A 13,560-nucleotide genomic window follows, 5' to 3' on the forward strand; every position below is an offset into this window, starting at 1 on the left:
CTGGTGCACGGCAGACCATCCACGTTTGATGAATGAATGGTTGTGTGGTGTAGTCAGTTGTGGGCAGGCCTCTCTGGAGTCCAGGTGCAGGAGTTTGGTAAAAAGAGTAGCGGAATAGGAAGTAAGTGATCTGGAACTAAGACTGTCAGCCCCAAAGTGACAAGAAAGACCCTGAGGTTGGAGACTATGCCTGTGTGTGCTCAAGGCCTCTCTATGCCTGAAAGGAAAATGAGGTGATACTAACAGTAATAACCTGTCACTGGTTCTTGTCTCCATCAATTCCCACCGGCTATAAGGTCACCGTAAAGTACCCCGTGTCTTCCTGAGAATTCCAGGGTGCAGAAGGCACTAACAATGCTGCTCTGCCAGACACCACCACTCTCTGCTTCTTCTCATGAGGCATCTCAGTCCCTCAGGACAGCTGCTGCGACTGCACTGCTGGGTCCCCCAGGCCGCATGGCCTCCTGCTGCAGCTGATGTGCTAAAAGACTCACTCTGCCGAAGCTGCACCTGGTCTGCTGCCAGGAGAATGCCCTGGCCACCTTGTGCTGGAGTCCCCTGGGGGAGGACCCACGCGGGACTGCACGAGCACCAGCACCTGTGGGGAGTCAGTCAAACAGGCCCCTCTTCTCCACGGGGCTCAGACATGCATCTGACCGGGCCTAGGCCACAGGACACAGCCACAGTCTGTACTCAGAATCAATGTTGATCTAGCTGGCTATGCCCGGCCCCACTCCCCTCTTAGTAAGATCCATCCCCAAGGGGCCCCTCAGGCCCTACCAAACAGGTTTCTGTAAAAAACCCACAAACTTGCCAAGAAGTCCCAGGTGTTTCTGAACATCAGCTTAAACTCAAGATGGGACTTTCTCCCAAAACTGCTTTTCTCCCTTTTAATCCGGCATATAATACTGAACTTTCATTAAAAAAAAAATAGACTGCAACCTCTTTAAGGGTGTGTGTGAGTATTCAAAGTGTGACCATTGTCTCATTCTGCTCTAAATTCTATGATTTTCTGGATAGTAACTACCACTTATTCCTACTGACTAGGTGCCTGGTGCTTCAACCATAAAACTTAGGAGAAAGTGCCATTTCTCCATTTTAAAGATGAGGAAACGGAAGATCACAGAGGTTGCACAGCTCTCCGAAAGCCTCACATTTCCCAAGAAGCAAAACCGACTCACACCCAAGCCTGGCTCTCTCAAGTACATTTGAGATTTTCATCCTTTTGGGCCATGGATTCTATGGATATTATGGGAGTGAGACGGCACTCCTTAGACGAAAAGGAGGCGAAAACCTGGCGCTGATTTAGGGACCAGGGCGGATCAGTCTGAGCTTCTTTCGCTTCCTCCTCGTTCCCGGGCCCCCACCGGGTATCCTGGACCCCAGCTGGGCCTTGAACTCGGCTGCCCGCTCCGAATCTAGAGTGCGAGGGTTGTGCGTCTGAGCGTGGGCCACGCCCACCCCTGGCCCTTGGCCCCGCCCCTAGGCCCTGAACACTGCCCACCCCAGCCCAGGTCAGTCCCCGCCCGCCCACAGCCGCCATTTCCGGTGCAACCCTGGGCGCGTCAGGTCAGTGCAGCGGGGTGGTCCGGGGTCTGCCCTGGGACCTGGTCCTGATCTGGCCGTCAGAGCTCAGCAGAGGACGCTGGGCTGGGCCCCAGCAGACAGGACGGTATCGGCTGCGGGCTGCGGGCTGGTCCCTCCCTGGCGGGCAAGGGGGCCGGTGGACGCTGAGGAGTGGTTGCCGGGCAACGGTGCCATCGGCCCCGCCCCTCTGCGCCGGGCGGGGAGGGGCGTCGTGGCGAGCGTGTCGGCGGGCTCCCGCTCTGGTCCTGGCCGGCTGCAGGCTGCTGTTCAGTGAGCCTCGGAGCGCCGGACGCCTTGGGCGTCCCTCGGCCTTGGCCTCTTGTCCTGTCGTGGGCTCCCTGCCCAGGCAGTGCGCGCCCTTAGACCCCTGTTCTGGGAGCAGAGGGGTTGGCGCCTGCCCTGGAAGTTCTGCGCCTGCCCTCTGCCCGTGTAAGTTTGGGCGAGTTAACTCACTTCACTAGGCCTCCGTTGCGGGGAGTGTAGAATGCTAGAGCTGGGAAGAACCCTAGTGGTCTTTTATTTAAGCCACATAACCCCACCCCGTTTTATAGATAAGGGTGCCTCGCATTTACTACTCATTGCGTGGTGCCTGGCCCTTTAAATTAATCCCCAGAATAGCCCTCCTGGTTTCTACTACTTTTCCATAGAATGAATGAGGACTCTGAGGCTCAGAGAGGTTGTGACTTCAGCCGGGGTCACACAGCTTGTAATTGGTGGCACCCCAGAGAGATCAAATAACTCACAGCTTGTTCGCGGCAGATGTCAAATTCCCAGTGATAGGTGCATTTCACGACTACAGTGCTACTAAACCTAGCTGTAAATCAGAATCAGCTGGAGGGTATTTAAAACTGCGTTTCTGGCTACTATCTCAGGCTTACCGACTGAGAAGCTCTGGCACTAAGACTGAGGACCCTGTATATTTTACAAGTTTCCGGATGATTTTTATGGTCTGTGGATGAACTTTTGGGAACCACTGGGTACACCCTGAGGGCTTTTCACTTAAAAACAGCTGAGAGGTAGTAAATCTAAAGGACCTGGAGAGGAGAAGAGACGCAGATGCAGCTGCCGTCAAGTTCTCATCCCTTCCGGCAATTTGTAGCTTCTCTCCAGTCCTCAGAAACAAGCCAGAAGCTTATATTTTAAACAAGTATGGACATTTAGATGTAAATTGTCCCGTTTCTTGTTATCTGTTGCACAGCCAGCTCCCAGCTTCTGTCTGGGACAGCCTGTCATGATCAAAGTCAGGCGCTAGCATCCTCTTCCATCCCTGGTGGCCTGTCGGCTGCTCTCCTCCTGGGCTCCTTCACGCTGGGTCCCTGAATCACAACGGTTGATGTCGGCTTCGGAGGAACATTTTGCAGAGCAGCTTCCCCAGTGGAGGGAGGGCTGGCAGCTTTCCGGAAGTATCACCACAAATAATGAGTGTCCCTTGGCCTCACCAGCACTTGGAGTGAGATAGATCACCCTGCTGCTTTTCATGACATTTGTAAACACAAATCCATCTTAAAAATAATCACTTGGCTCTTAGTTTTAGAAGGGTAATCAGCCTGACAAATTCTGTTTAGTGCTTTATTATTATTAATTTTCATCATTTATGCTGCCTCCCTCAGGGGTTCTGTTTCACAATGGCTGACAATCAAGAGAAAGACTTGCAGAAATTTCTTAAAAATGTGGATGAAATCAGTAAGTACCAGTAAATCATAAACAAATTAAATTCTTAAATTAAATTTAAATTTTTAGAGAGGTGGAGTGACTAAAGAGAAAGCATTATTCCAAGTTAACTCCTGGGTTGCCTGACAGATTTATGACTCAAGAAAAAATGTAATCGAAATTAAACAGAAAGGGTATTGAGAGTCAAGTAATATTAGAGCCTGGGGGTAGTATTGTCTGGCTGTTAATGGCTATCAGAGAACTGCTAACATTCTGATTGGAATTCAGGCTGACAGCTCTCTTCCATATTTTGTCCCCTTCCGTGTAGAATCAGGTCAAAAGGAGCTGCAATTTCCCCATCGCCAGTCAGCCTAGCTGTTCGCTTCAAGGGGATCACTCAGGAGCCCCTGATCAGTCTGGGATCCCTCTTGTTTTAGGGCAGAACCATTTCTGGTTTTGAGCTGCAAAACCAAACGACTTTCCCTCCGGCTCCATAGATTCTATGGGTGGCTCCTGGTTGTCATACCCGTGTCTCTCATCCTCTGGGCAAGAAGACTCCTTCCCCAGCTCAGACAGGTGGGCTCTCAGAGGACATTCTCTGATCCCACAGATCACATTCAGGAGATTCCAGAGCAGTCAGTTCCTGATCACACTTCAGGGACCTTGTTCGGGGATGGAAACAAGCCAACCAAACATCAAACAAACCTTACATACCAGTTAGAAATATGTTGAAACTGCTGCTTCCAGAAGACTGAGGGGTCCAAAGAATAGAACAGTTTTAAAATAGTTTAGGTAGGGGCAGGCCCGGTGGTGCAGCGGTTAAGTTTGCACGTACTGCTTCGGCGGCCCGGGGTTTGCCGGTTCGGATCCCAGGTGCAGACCTATGTACTGCTTGTCAAGCCATGCTGTGGCAGGCGTCCCACATATAAAGTGGAGGAAGATGGGCATGGATGTTAGCTCAGGGCCAGTCTTCCTCAGCAAAAAGAGGAGGATTGGCAGCAGATGTTAGCTCAGGGCTAATCTTCCTCAAAAAGAAAAATCGTTTGGGTAACTTCATAAATGATATATCCATAATGTGTTCTTTGTGCTCATCATGGGCCTCTCCTCTGCTCATCCCTAAATGCTATTCCCTGGAGTTCTGGACTTGGTCCACTGCTTGCTTTTCCCTTCAGGTGATATTGTCCAAGCACATGATTTTCACAACTATTTGCTGATGATCCCCACAGCTCAGTTGCCACCCAGCCTTCTTTTCTGAGCCTCAGCCTCTATGCCAACATCACATCCACTGTATCCCACAAACACTGCAAACTTCATGTGTCCAAAATGGCGTTGATCATCTTTTCCCCCTCTGTCCTCCTCCTCTCAAATAAAACCCACTTCTCCTACCTTCCTCTTCAGTCTAGTCTCAGTTGGTAGCACCACCATCCAGAAATTTACAGGTCACATGGGACTCTTCCCATCTCTCAGCCCTACATTCAATCAGCCATCCACTTTGGCTTATTTCTCCGGCTCTGTCCTCTCCAACCCTGCCTTTGTTCTGGTTCTCTTACCCAGACTTTTTCAACAACCCCCTGATTGTTTTTCCTGCCTCCAGGCTTACACTCCCCACAGAGTAATGTATCTAAAATGCAAATCTGACCCAGACACTTCTCTGCTTGGATTCTCTCCGCAGTCACAATAAATTTCAAGCTCTCATCAGGACTTAAGTCCTCCCGTGACCTTGTCCTTACCTCTCGCCTCTCCCTAACTCACACTTGAGCAGCAACACACTGCTTCCAGTTGCCCACACATACCCCGGTGGTTCATCTCTGCGTGTTGCCCTTGTCATTCCCTCCGCCTCCCCATCTTTCTTTACCTGGCTAACTTTCATTCATACTCAGAGTTCATTCAGGTGTCATTTATACCAGTGCTGTCCAACAGAATGTTCTGTGATGATGGAGATGTTCTATAATCTATAGTGTCCACTTTGGTATGCAATAGCCACATGTGGCTATGGAGCATTTGAAACGTAGCTAGTACCACTGAGGAACTGAATTTCTAATTTTATTTCATTTATAATTAATTTAAATTTCTATAGCCACATGCGTATAGAGTCTATACATTCATTTTTTGAGCTCTTGTTACGTTTTGAGTATTGCTAGGCACTGGAGAGTACAGTAACAATAAACAAGAGTTACCTTCCTTCATGATATCTACAGTCCAGTGGGCAAAACAGATACTAAACCAGCAATTTCCAGTGTGATGTATGATACAAAGAGAGACTTGCAAAATGCCAGAGGCTCTAACTCAGGTTAGGAAGTTGTATTAGTCTCTTTGGGATGCTGCAACGAAGTACCACACACTGGGTGGCTTAGGCAACAGAAATTTATTTTCTCATAGTTCTGGAGGCCAGACGTCCCAAGATCAAGATGTCTCCAGCCCTCTCTCCTTGGCTTGCAGACAGCCTTCTCACTGTGTCCTCACGTAGTCTTCTTTGTGTGTGAGTAGTCCTGGTGTCTCTTCCTCTTCTTATAAGGACACAAGTGCGGTTGGTTTAGTGCCCTACTCTAATGACCTCATTGAACCTTAATTACCCCTTCGAGGGCCCCTTCTTCAAATACAGTCACATTGGGGGTTAGGGCTTCAGTGTATAACTCGGGGAGGGAGCATAATTCAGTCCATAACAGGAGTCAACTAAGGCTTCCCTGAAGAATGAGATTTAAACAGAAGTCTGAAGCTGGAATAGGAGCTGGCCCTCGGGGAAGGGGCAGGGGAGTTTTCTAAGTGGGAAGAGGGAGGTAGGAAAGCTGGGAGTTAAGAGAGAGTGTGGTGCTTTTGAGAACTGAAAGAATAAAAAGTTCCATATGGTTGGAGAGAAGAGATCAATGAGCGAAGGGTCCCATCTGAGTCCAGAAAGGCCAGAACTGGGAGACTTTGGAAGGTATGATTAGGAATTTGTGTTTACCCAGAGAGCAATGGGAATCGTGTGGAGGGTTTACTCAGAGCAGGGACATGATGAGGTCTATACCTTAGAAAGTCTGTCCATGGGGTGGATGTAGACTGGAGGGGAGGAGAGGCCAGTTAGGAGGGGCTCACAGTGCTCCAGGGAGAGAGGCTGGCTGGGTTTAGAGTTGTAGCAGTAGGAATGGACACAAGTAGACAGACTCGAGATATATTTAGCAGTTTTCCTTGGCAAGACTTAGCATTTGATGGCTGTGAAGGCAGAGGGAGAGCAAAGACTCAAGAATGAGTCCTGAAGGTTTTGGGTCAAAGGACAGGTTGGGCCGTCTGCTGAGAGAAGGGGCATTTGAAGGAAGAACAGTTTTTGGGGGAAGAAGATGAGCAGGTCAGGTTTGGTGAGTAAGACATCCCAGTGAAGATGTCCAGAAGGAAGTTGGCTTTGTGAATCTGAGCCTAGGAGAGAGACTATAGCTGGGGATGTCAGTTTAGGAGGAGCTGGCGTATAGATGGTGTTTGGAGCCATGAGAGAGAACAGGAATGCCTGGAAAAGGGGTATAGAAAAGAGAGGATGGCTCAGGCAGAGCCCTGAGGATCACAAAATTTAAGAGGTACGTAGGTAGGAAAGGGAGAGCAGGAGCAAGCAAAGGAGACCAAAAAGCAATGGGCAAGAGAAAAATGGGGAGAATTTTGTGTTCTAGAAGCAGAGGGAAAAGATTATTTCATAGAGAAGGAAGTGGTCAGCATTGTTGGTTGTTTCGGAGAGCTGGATCCAACCAAGCTTCACTAAGTGTAGCGACATGGCGATCATTTGTAACTTTGGTGGGAGCTGTACTGGAGCAAGAGAAACCAAATTTTAGTGAGTTGAAGAGTAAGTGGGGCCTACCACTTCCAGCAATATTACTGATGATAGAATCTAAAAACTCTCCCCCTGCAAACATCTAGAAAGGCTGGGTAAAACATCATAGACGTCAAACTTTCAATTTTGTTAAGTATGTTTGCTAAAATGATAGAGGTTACCATTATAAGAATAGAAATAAAGTGTAAGATCTAAACCTGTAGAAAGTAAAAAGGGAATAAAGAAGCTCCATGAATCCAATGAAGACAGGAAAGGAAGGAGAGAAACACAGGAGTGAAAGGCATGAAACATGGTAGAGATTAGTGCAAATACTATATCAGTAACCATAATAAAATAAACTAGTCTCCAGTTAAAACAGATTATCAGATAGCTTTTTAAAAATCCAGTTATTGTGCTATATAAAACAGACACTCCTAAACTTAAGGACTCAGGAAAGTCAAAACTTTACAAATGGAAAAGTATTCACAAGGCAAATACTGTCCAAAGAAAGGAGATGTTAAATATTAGCATCAGACACAATAGACTTTAAAGCAGAGGCTATAATTTAAAAGGAAAAATTCACCAGGAAGATACAAAAATTCTAAATTTGCAACCTTCTGATAAATAGCTTTAAAATCTATACAGCACAAATAAATTAAAAAGAAAATCTAAGAGCAAAACTTGGCAAAATTATAAGGAAGAAAGGACAAATCCACAGAATAATGGGAGATTAAAATACTGAGCAGCCAAAGAACAATAGAATTTTAGAAGATTTAAGCAACACAAGTAATAAGCTTTGTTATTGGATAAATAGCCCTCTATCCATCGATTTCCCTTTTCAAAAACCATGGAGCGTTCACAAAAAGTGTGAACTTGGCCACAAAGCAACATATACTGAAGAATCTGTATCATATGGACCATATTCTCTGACCATGAATCAACGGAGTTAGAAATCAATTAGAAAAAGATAAGCAACCTTTTCCTCTCCTCCACCTCTGTATTAGATGTGGGTCAAACGTAAAATTTAAATAACTAAGTCACACATGAGTCAAAGATAAAACATACTTTGGTTTATCAAATATCAAATGTCTAGAATTGAATGGTATCTGAACTTATGGGATGTGATAATAATTGAAATGTATACCATAAATGATTGTGTAGAAATAAAGACACACATAATTAATGAGGAAATTATCCACCTCAGAAAGTTTGAAAAAGAACAAAGAGAATAAACCTAAAGAAAGGAAATAATAAAGGCAACAAATTAATGAAATGGAAAAAAATAAAATGAAAAGATGGACAAAGCTAAAAGCTGGTTCTAAGAAATGAGTAATTAAATAGACAAATCTCTGGAAAACCGTAAGTCCATACTGATATAAATTAAGAAGTATGTAAAAGTTTGATGAGGAATGGGATTTTTACTTAGTCTCAAAGTATCTCCCCACAGAATATATGTTGGTTACAAAGGAAAAAATGGTAACTTTACAGTAGAGAAGCCTGGCCAATATCACATTAATTTAGTGATCAAGGTGAACATTATTAATAATGAGACAATAGAAATCGTGAGCCACCAATAGAGAGAGTAGAACAATGAGAAGGGCTCAGCATCACTTCTGTGATATTCCTGCCAAAGATGCAAATCCTCAGTCTAATCTCGAGGAAAGATCTGACAACCCCACACTGGGGACTTTGTACAAAATAGCTGGCCCATATTAAAGTGTCAAGACCAAGGACATTAAGGAAAGACTGAGGGACTGTTCCAGCCTACAGGAGACTAAAGGGACAGGGCAACTAATAGCAGTCTCATGATTCTGAATGGATCTGTTTATTGTAAAGGAGTTTTTAGGACAAGAGATGAAATTTGAATGGGAACTGAGGATGAGTAATGTATCAGTATGAACTTGCTGGTTTAGATGGTAGTGTTGTAGTTATAGAGGAAAACAAGAATGTCCTTATTTGGAGGAAATGCCCACTAAAGTATTTGGGGGTGTTAGCAACTTACCCTCAAATGATTCAGAGGGGAAAAAAAGGCGCTTGTACTGTACTTTCAACTTTTTTGTGTTTGAAATTGTTTTAAAAAACAAAAAAGCACTAGAGCCATATAGTTTTACAGCCAAGTCCCTCCAAATAGTCAAAAAACAGATAATTCTGATCTTACACTAATTTTTCCAAAGAATAGAAAACAGAGAATACTCTCCAATCATTATATGAAGCTAGACACCTTTGACAGCAAAAGGAAAAATGTGTATACTAGAAGAAAGTACACAGCAATATTATTTATGAATATAGTTAAAGAGTCTTAAATACAACGTTAGAAAACCAAATCCAATGATGAAATAAAACATAATTTATTATGATCAAGTTGATTTGTCTGAAGAATGGCTTAACACTAGAAAATTTACTAATATGATATTTTATTTTAACATTTTAAAAGAGCAAAGCCAGGAGCTGGCTCAGTGGCACAGTGGTTAAGTTCGCACTCTCTGCTTTGGTGGTCCAGGATTCATGGGTTTGGATCCCAGGCATGGACCTACACACTGCTCATCAAGCCTTGCTGTGGTGGTGTCCCACATACAAAAAAAGATAGAGGAAGATTGGCAACAGATGTTAGCTCAGCAACAATCTTCCTCAAGCAAAAAGAGAAAAGCCATATGATCATCTTAACAGATACAAAAATTAAAAATAAAACATTTGATAGAATTCATAACCCACTTATGATAAAAATCCATACCTACCTGAGAATAGAAAGGAACTTACAGAATACTGACTGAAACTCCTTTGAAGACATCATACTAGTGGTAAAACAGAAGGATTCTTTTACAAGTCGGGAACAAGACAAAAATACTCACTATCATTGCCTTTATGTAATGTTTTACTGGATGTTCTGGACATAAGACAAGAAAAATGAATAAAAATTAGAAAAATTTGAGAGGATGAAACTATCATTATCCCTGAACAATGTGAGAGTCTACAGAGAAAAATTCAAGAAAATTTACAAATAAGTTATTAAAGTAAAAAAGGAAATTCAGGAAGATTGTTGGATACAAAATTAATATATAAAATTCAGCTGTATTCTTACATACTTCCTATATACTGGCAACAGTTAAAAGAGGTAATTTCAAGTTAGACTTCATTTATCAGGCCAAAATAAATCCAACAAAATATATACAAAATCTTTATGGAGAAAATTATAAGATTTAGTTGAAAGAGCTCCCAATGGTCAATGCTGGAAGAATTTGAGCAACAAAATAAACAACATAGTATTGGATCATAATCCAAAGTATAAAATAAATATCTACGAGTCCATACCAATATTAATGATGACTAAATACATACATACATATACACAAAAGGCAAATCTCCCATACAGAAATCTGAATAGTTTATGTAGATATTACCCCCTCTGGGAGGTAGAACATAACTCTTCACCCCTTAAATGTGAGATACGTTTAGTGACTTACTTCCCAAGAGTACAGTCTGCAAAGGGAGGGGGAAAGGTAACTTTGAGGTGGGAAAAGCTGACAAGCTCTACCTTAGATAGGTGATCAAGGTTAACATCACGATAGATCATGTTGACAGCATGTACCCCTGACATAATGTGCTATGGTCTTCTTTCCAAAATCCTGTTAACTCCAGTCTGTGAGAAAAACATCCGATAAACCTGAGTTGAAGGACATTCTACAAAAAATACCTGACCAGTACTCCTTAAGACTGTCAAGGTCATCAAAAACTGAGAAATTGTCACAGCCCAATGTGACAAGACTAAATGTAATCTGATATCCTGGATGAGATTCCAGAAAAGAAAAAGGACATTAGGGAGAAAGTAATGAAATAAGAATAAAATATGGAGTTTAGTTAATAAAAAAATTTCATTAAAAAATGTAAAAGATCTAAATAAATGGAGTCATATATTTTATCATGGATGAGAAGCCTCATTTGGTAAAGATGTCAGTTCTCAGATTATTTTATACATTCAGTATAAATCAGATCAAAATTCCAAAAGTGTTTTTCTTAGAATTCAACAAGCTTATTCCAGAATTCACAGAGAAAAGCAAAGAACCAATTATAATCAAGACAATTTTGAAGAAACATAAGAAGATGAGACAACTCTCCCTACCGGATGTTCAAGGTTTGTTATAAAGCTATAGGAACATGCATGGGAGTTTTGGTGCTGGAAAAGACGAGTAATCCAGCAGAATGGAATGCAGAGCCTGGAGCAGATTCACACACTTAACAGGGACAACAGGTCACATCAGTGGGGAAGTCAAGTGCTCTTCAATAAATGGTGCTTGTGCACTACACAAAAGTCCATTCCACGTGTGTTAAATACTGTGGTGAGAAAAGTGAAACTTTATAACTTTTAGGAAACAATACAAGAGAATATATTTTTAACCATAAAATACACAAACAAGATAAATCATAAAGGAAAAGATTAGTATATTTAACAAATTAAAAAGAAAATATCTTCAATAACACATTCCATAAAAACAGATGAAAAAACAAACCATACCCAAGGAGAAGATGTTTGCAAATACACGCAACAGTTCAGAATACATAAAGAAATCATGACAAGAAAAAGACAAAGAATCCAATAGAAAATTGGCCAAGAATAGGAGCAGGCAGTTTGCAGAAGAGGAAATCCAAATGGCCTACAATCCAATAAAAGCATGCTCAATCCCAATCATATTCAGGAAAATGCAAATCAAAACATTAATGAGATACCATTCCCATCCATTATAGTGGCAACAATTTTAAAGGTTGATAATAGCGAGTGTTGACAAGGAGGTGGAGGAATGGGAACTCTTGAATACTGCTTGAGGAAGCAAAAATTAGGGGAGCCACATCCTGAAGAATTTGCACAAGGAAATATGTACACACGTATTCTCTTATTTGCTCTAGCAAAAAATGAAAAAATACCTGAATGTTTGTCAATAAGAGGATGGATTAACTATGGATATACAGTGACTGAAATGAATCAGTTGGAACTACATCTATCAAGGACAAATCTCTAAAGTATATTAAGGAAAAAAGTAGGTTGCAAAAGAATACATTTTATAAAACCATTTATTTAAGATGTTTAAATACATATACATACACAAATGCTCCAGTAGATTGCAAAAGTAGTCACAAATTCCCTGCTTCTCATCAAGAGTGGAGTCTGTTTCTCCATCCATCCGTTCTATCTGGGTTGGCCGTGTAACTTGCTTTGGCTGAAGGGATGTTTGCAAAGATGACACCAGCGGAGACTGAAAAGCGCATGTGCGTCAGGGCTTGCTCTCGTGCTGCAAGATGAGACACACTTTCCCGAGTTCTCCCGTTACCCAGCCAAAAGCCAGCCAACCTTCAGAAGTCACAGCCACTTATCTGACTGACAGCTGACCATAGACATGTGTATGAGCCCAGCTGAAACCAGAAGAACTGGCCAGGTAAGCCCAGGCTGAATTGCTGACCTAGAGAATTGTGAACTAAATAGATCGCAGTTGTTTTAAGCCACTGAGTTTTGGAGCAAAAGCTCCAAATGCAGCAAAAGCTAAATGATACAAATACTAAGCGTTAAACATACTGGAGAAGGATACATATTACCTTACAGATGGTGTGGAAACCAAAAATGTCTGTGATATTATTTTCTGTATGTTTTGAAATATTTGTCAACTAAAAAATGTGAAAGCGAATTTCCTTGAAGACTCAGTGGGAAATGAAGAAATAGGAACCAGAAAATGCCTTTAAGAAGTTTAGTTGTGAGGAGAGGTAGGGCATTGGAGAGATTTAAAGTGTATAAATAAGAATGAGAAGAAACTGGTAGAATGGGAGAGGTTGAAAGTATTGCAAAAATGGGATAATTAATTGTTAATGCAAGGTTATGATTGTGCAAAATGGGATGATGGTGTCCTGAGCATAGGGTGATTGATTAACTTCACATAGAGAGACATTTTTTTCTTATAGTAGTAGGAAGTAAAGATGGATGTAGATTTTTAGTTTTGATGGTGGATAGTTGAAGGAGTTCCTTTTTGATGGCATCTCTTTCCTCCCTACATTAATAAGCAAGGTCATCTTTTTGAGATGGTCAGGTTTAGATTGGAGACAATTTTGTAAAAGTCTTTGGGAGGATGATTAGGATGACTTGCCTAGGATAACATAGTAGGATTGCTGAGCATCATTGACAGTCCAGCTGAGTTAGGACCATTTCCCCTGGGCATCCGTCTGTCTTTCTCTGTCAGTTTTCAGCGTCCCTAACAGAGGCCTGGAGAAGTGACGAGTTGGATTCATCTAGAGATGGAGTTTTGTCTGGTAGGTGGGGGTGTGAGGACAAGGGAATTAAGCATGTAGGTGGGATGGCAGCCAAGTGATGGCCTTATGATCGAAGCTGGTTGGGCAGGAAGGGAAGACAGGTAAGGGTAGAGTTAAAGGGCTGTAGTTTTGTGATCTCAGAGCTGCCTGTATTGACCTGTTTGTCTCTCGCACAAAACTAAGTTCTTCAAATATAAGGATCCTTTTTGCTCATCGTTGTTGTCTATAGCATTCAGCATAATATCTAACTCATGATAAGC

At 42.6% G+C, this 13,560-nt stretch overlaps 1 protein-coding gene across 14 annotated transcripts in view; it reads left to right on the top strand.

Annotated features, from left to right (window-relative positions):
- The first annotated feature begins 1,465 nt into the window (after positions 1-1,465).
- The window catches only part of TTC12 (tetratricopeptide repeat domain 12), a 50,042-nt gene continuing 37,947 nt past the window's right edge, over positions 1,466-13,560 (top strand). For 4 of the 14 annotated variants that reach the window (XM_070623116.1, XM_070623121.1, XM_070623127.1 and 1 more), the window contains exons 1-2: positions 1,525-2,016; positions 3,198-3,270. In XM_070623116.1, the coding sequence (XP_070479217.1) occupies positions 3,213-3,270 (58 nt within the window). In that variant the 5' untranslated portion in view covers positions 1,525-2,016; positions 3,198-3,212. Of the gene's footprint in view, positions 2,017-3,197; positions 3,271-5,616; positions 5,717-13,236; positions 13,301-13,560 lie in introns of those variants that run through there. The other 10 variants (XM_070623119.1, XM_070623126.1, XM_070623124.1 and 7 more) reach the window with 8 other exon arrangements.

Source organism: Equus przewalskii, chromosome 6 (genome assembly GCF_037783145.1).
Source record: "Equus przewalskii isolate Varuska chromosome 6, EquPr2, whole genome shotgun sequence".
Lineage (NCBI taxonomy): Eukaryota > Metazoa > Chordata > Mammalia > Perissodactyla > Equidae > Equus > Equus przewalskii.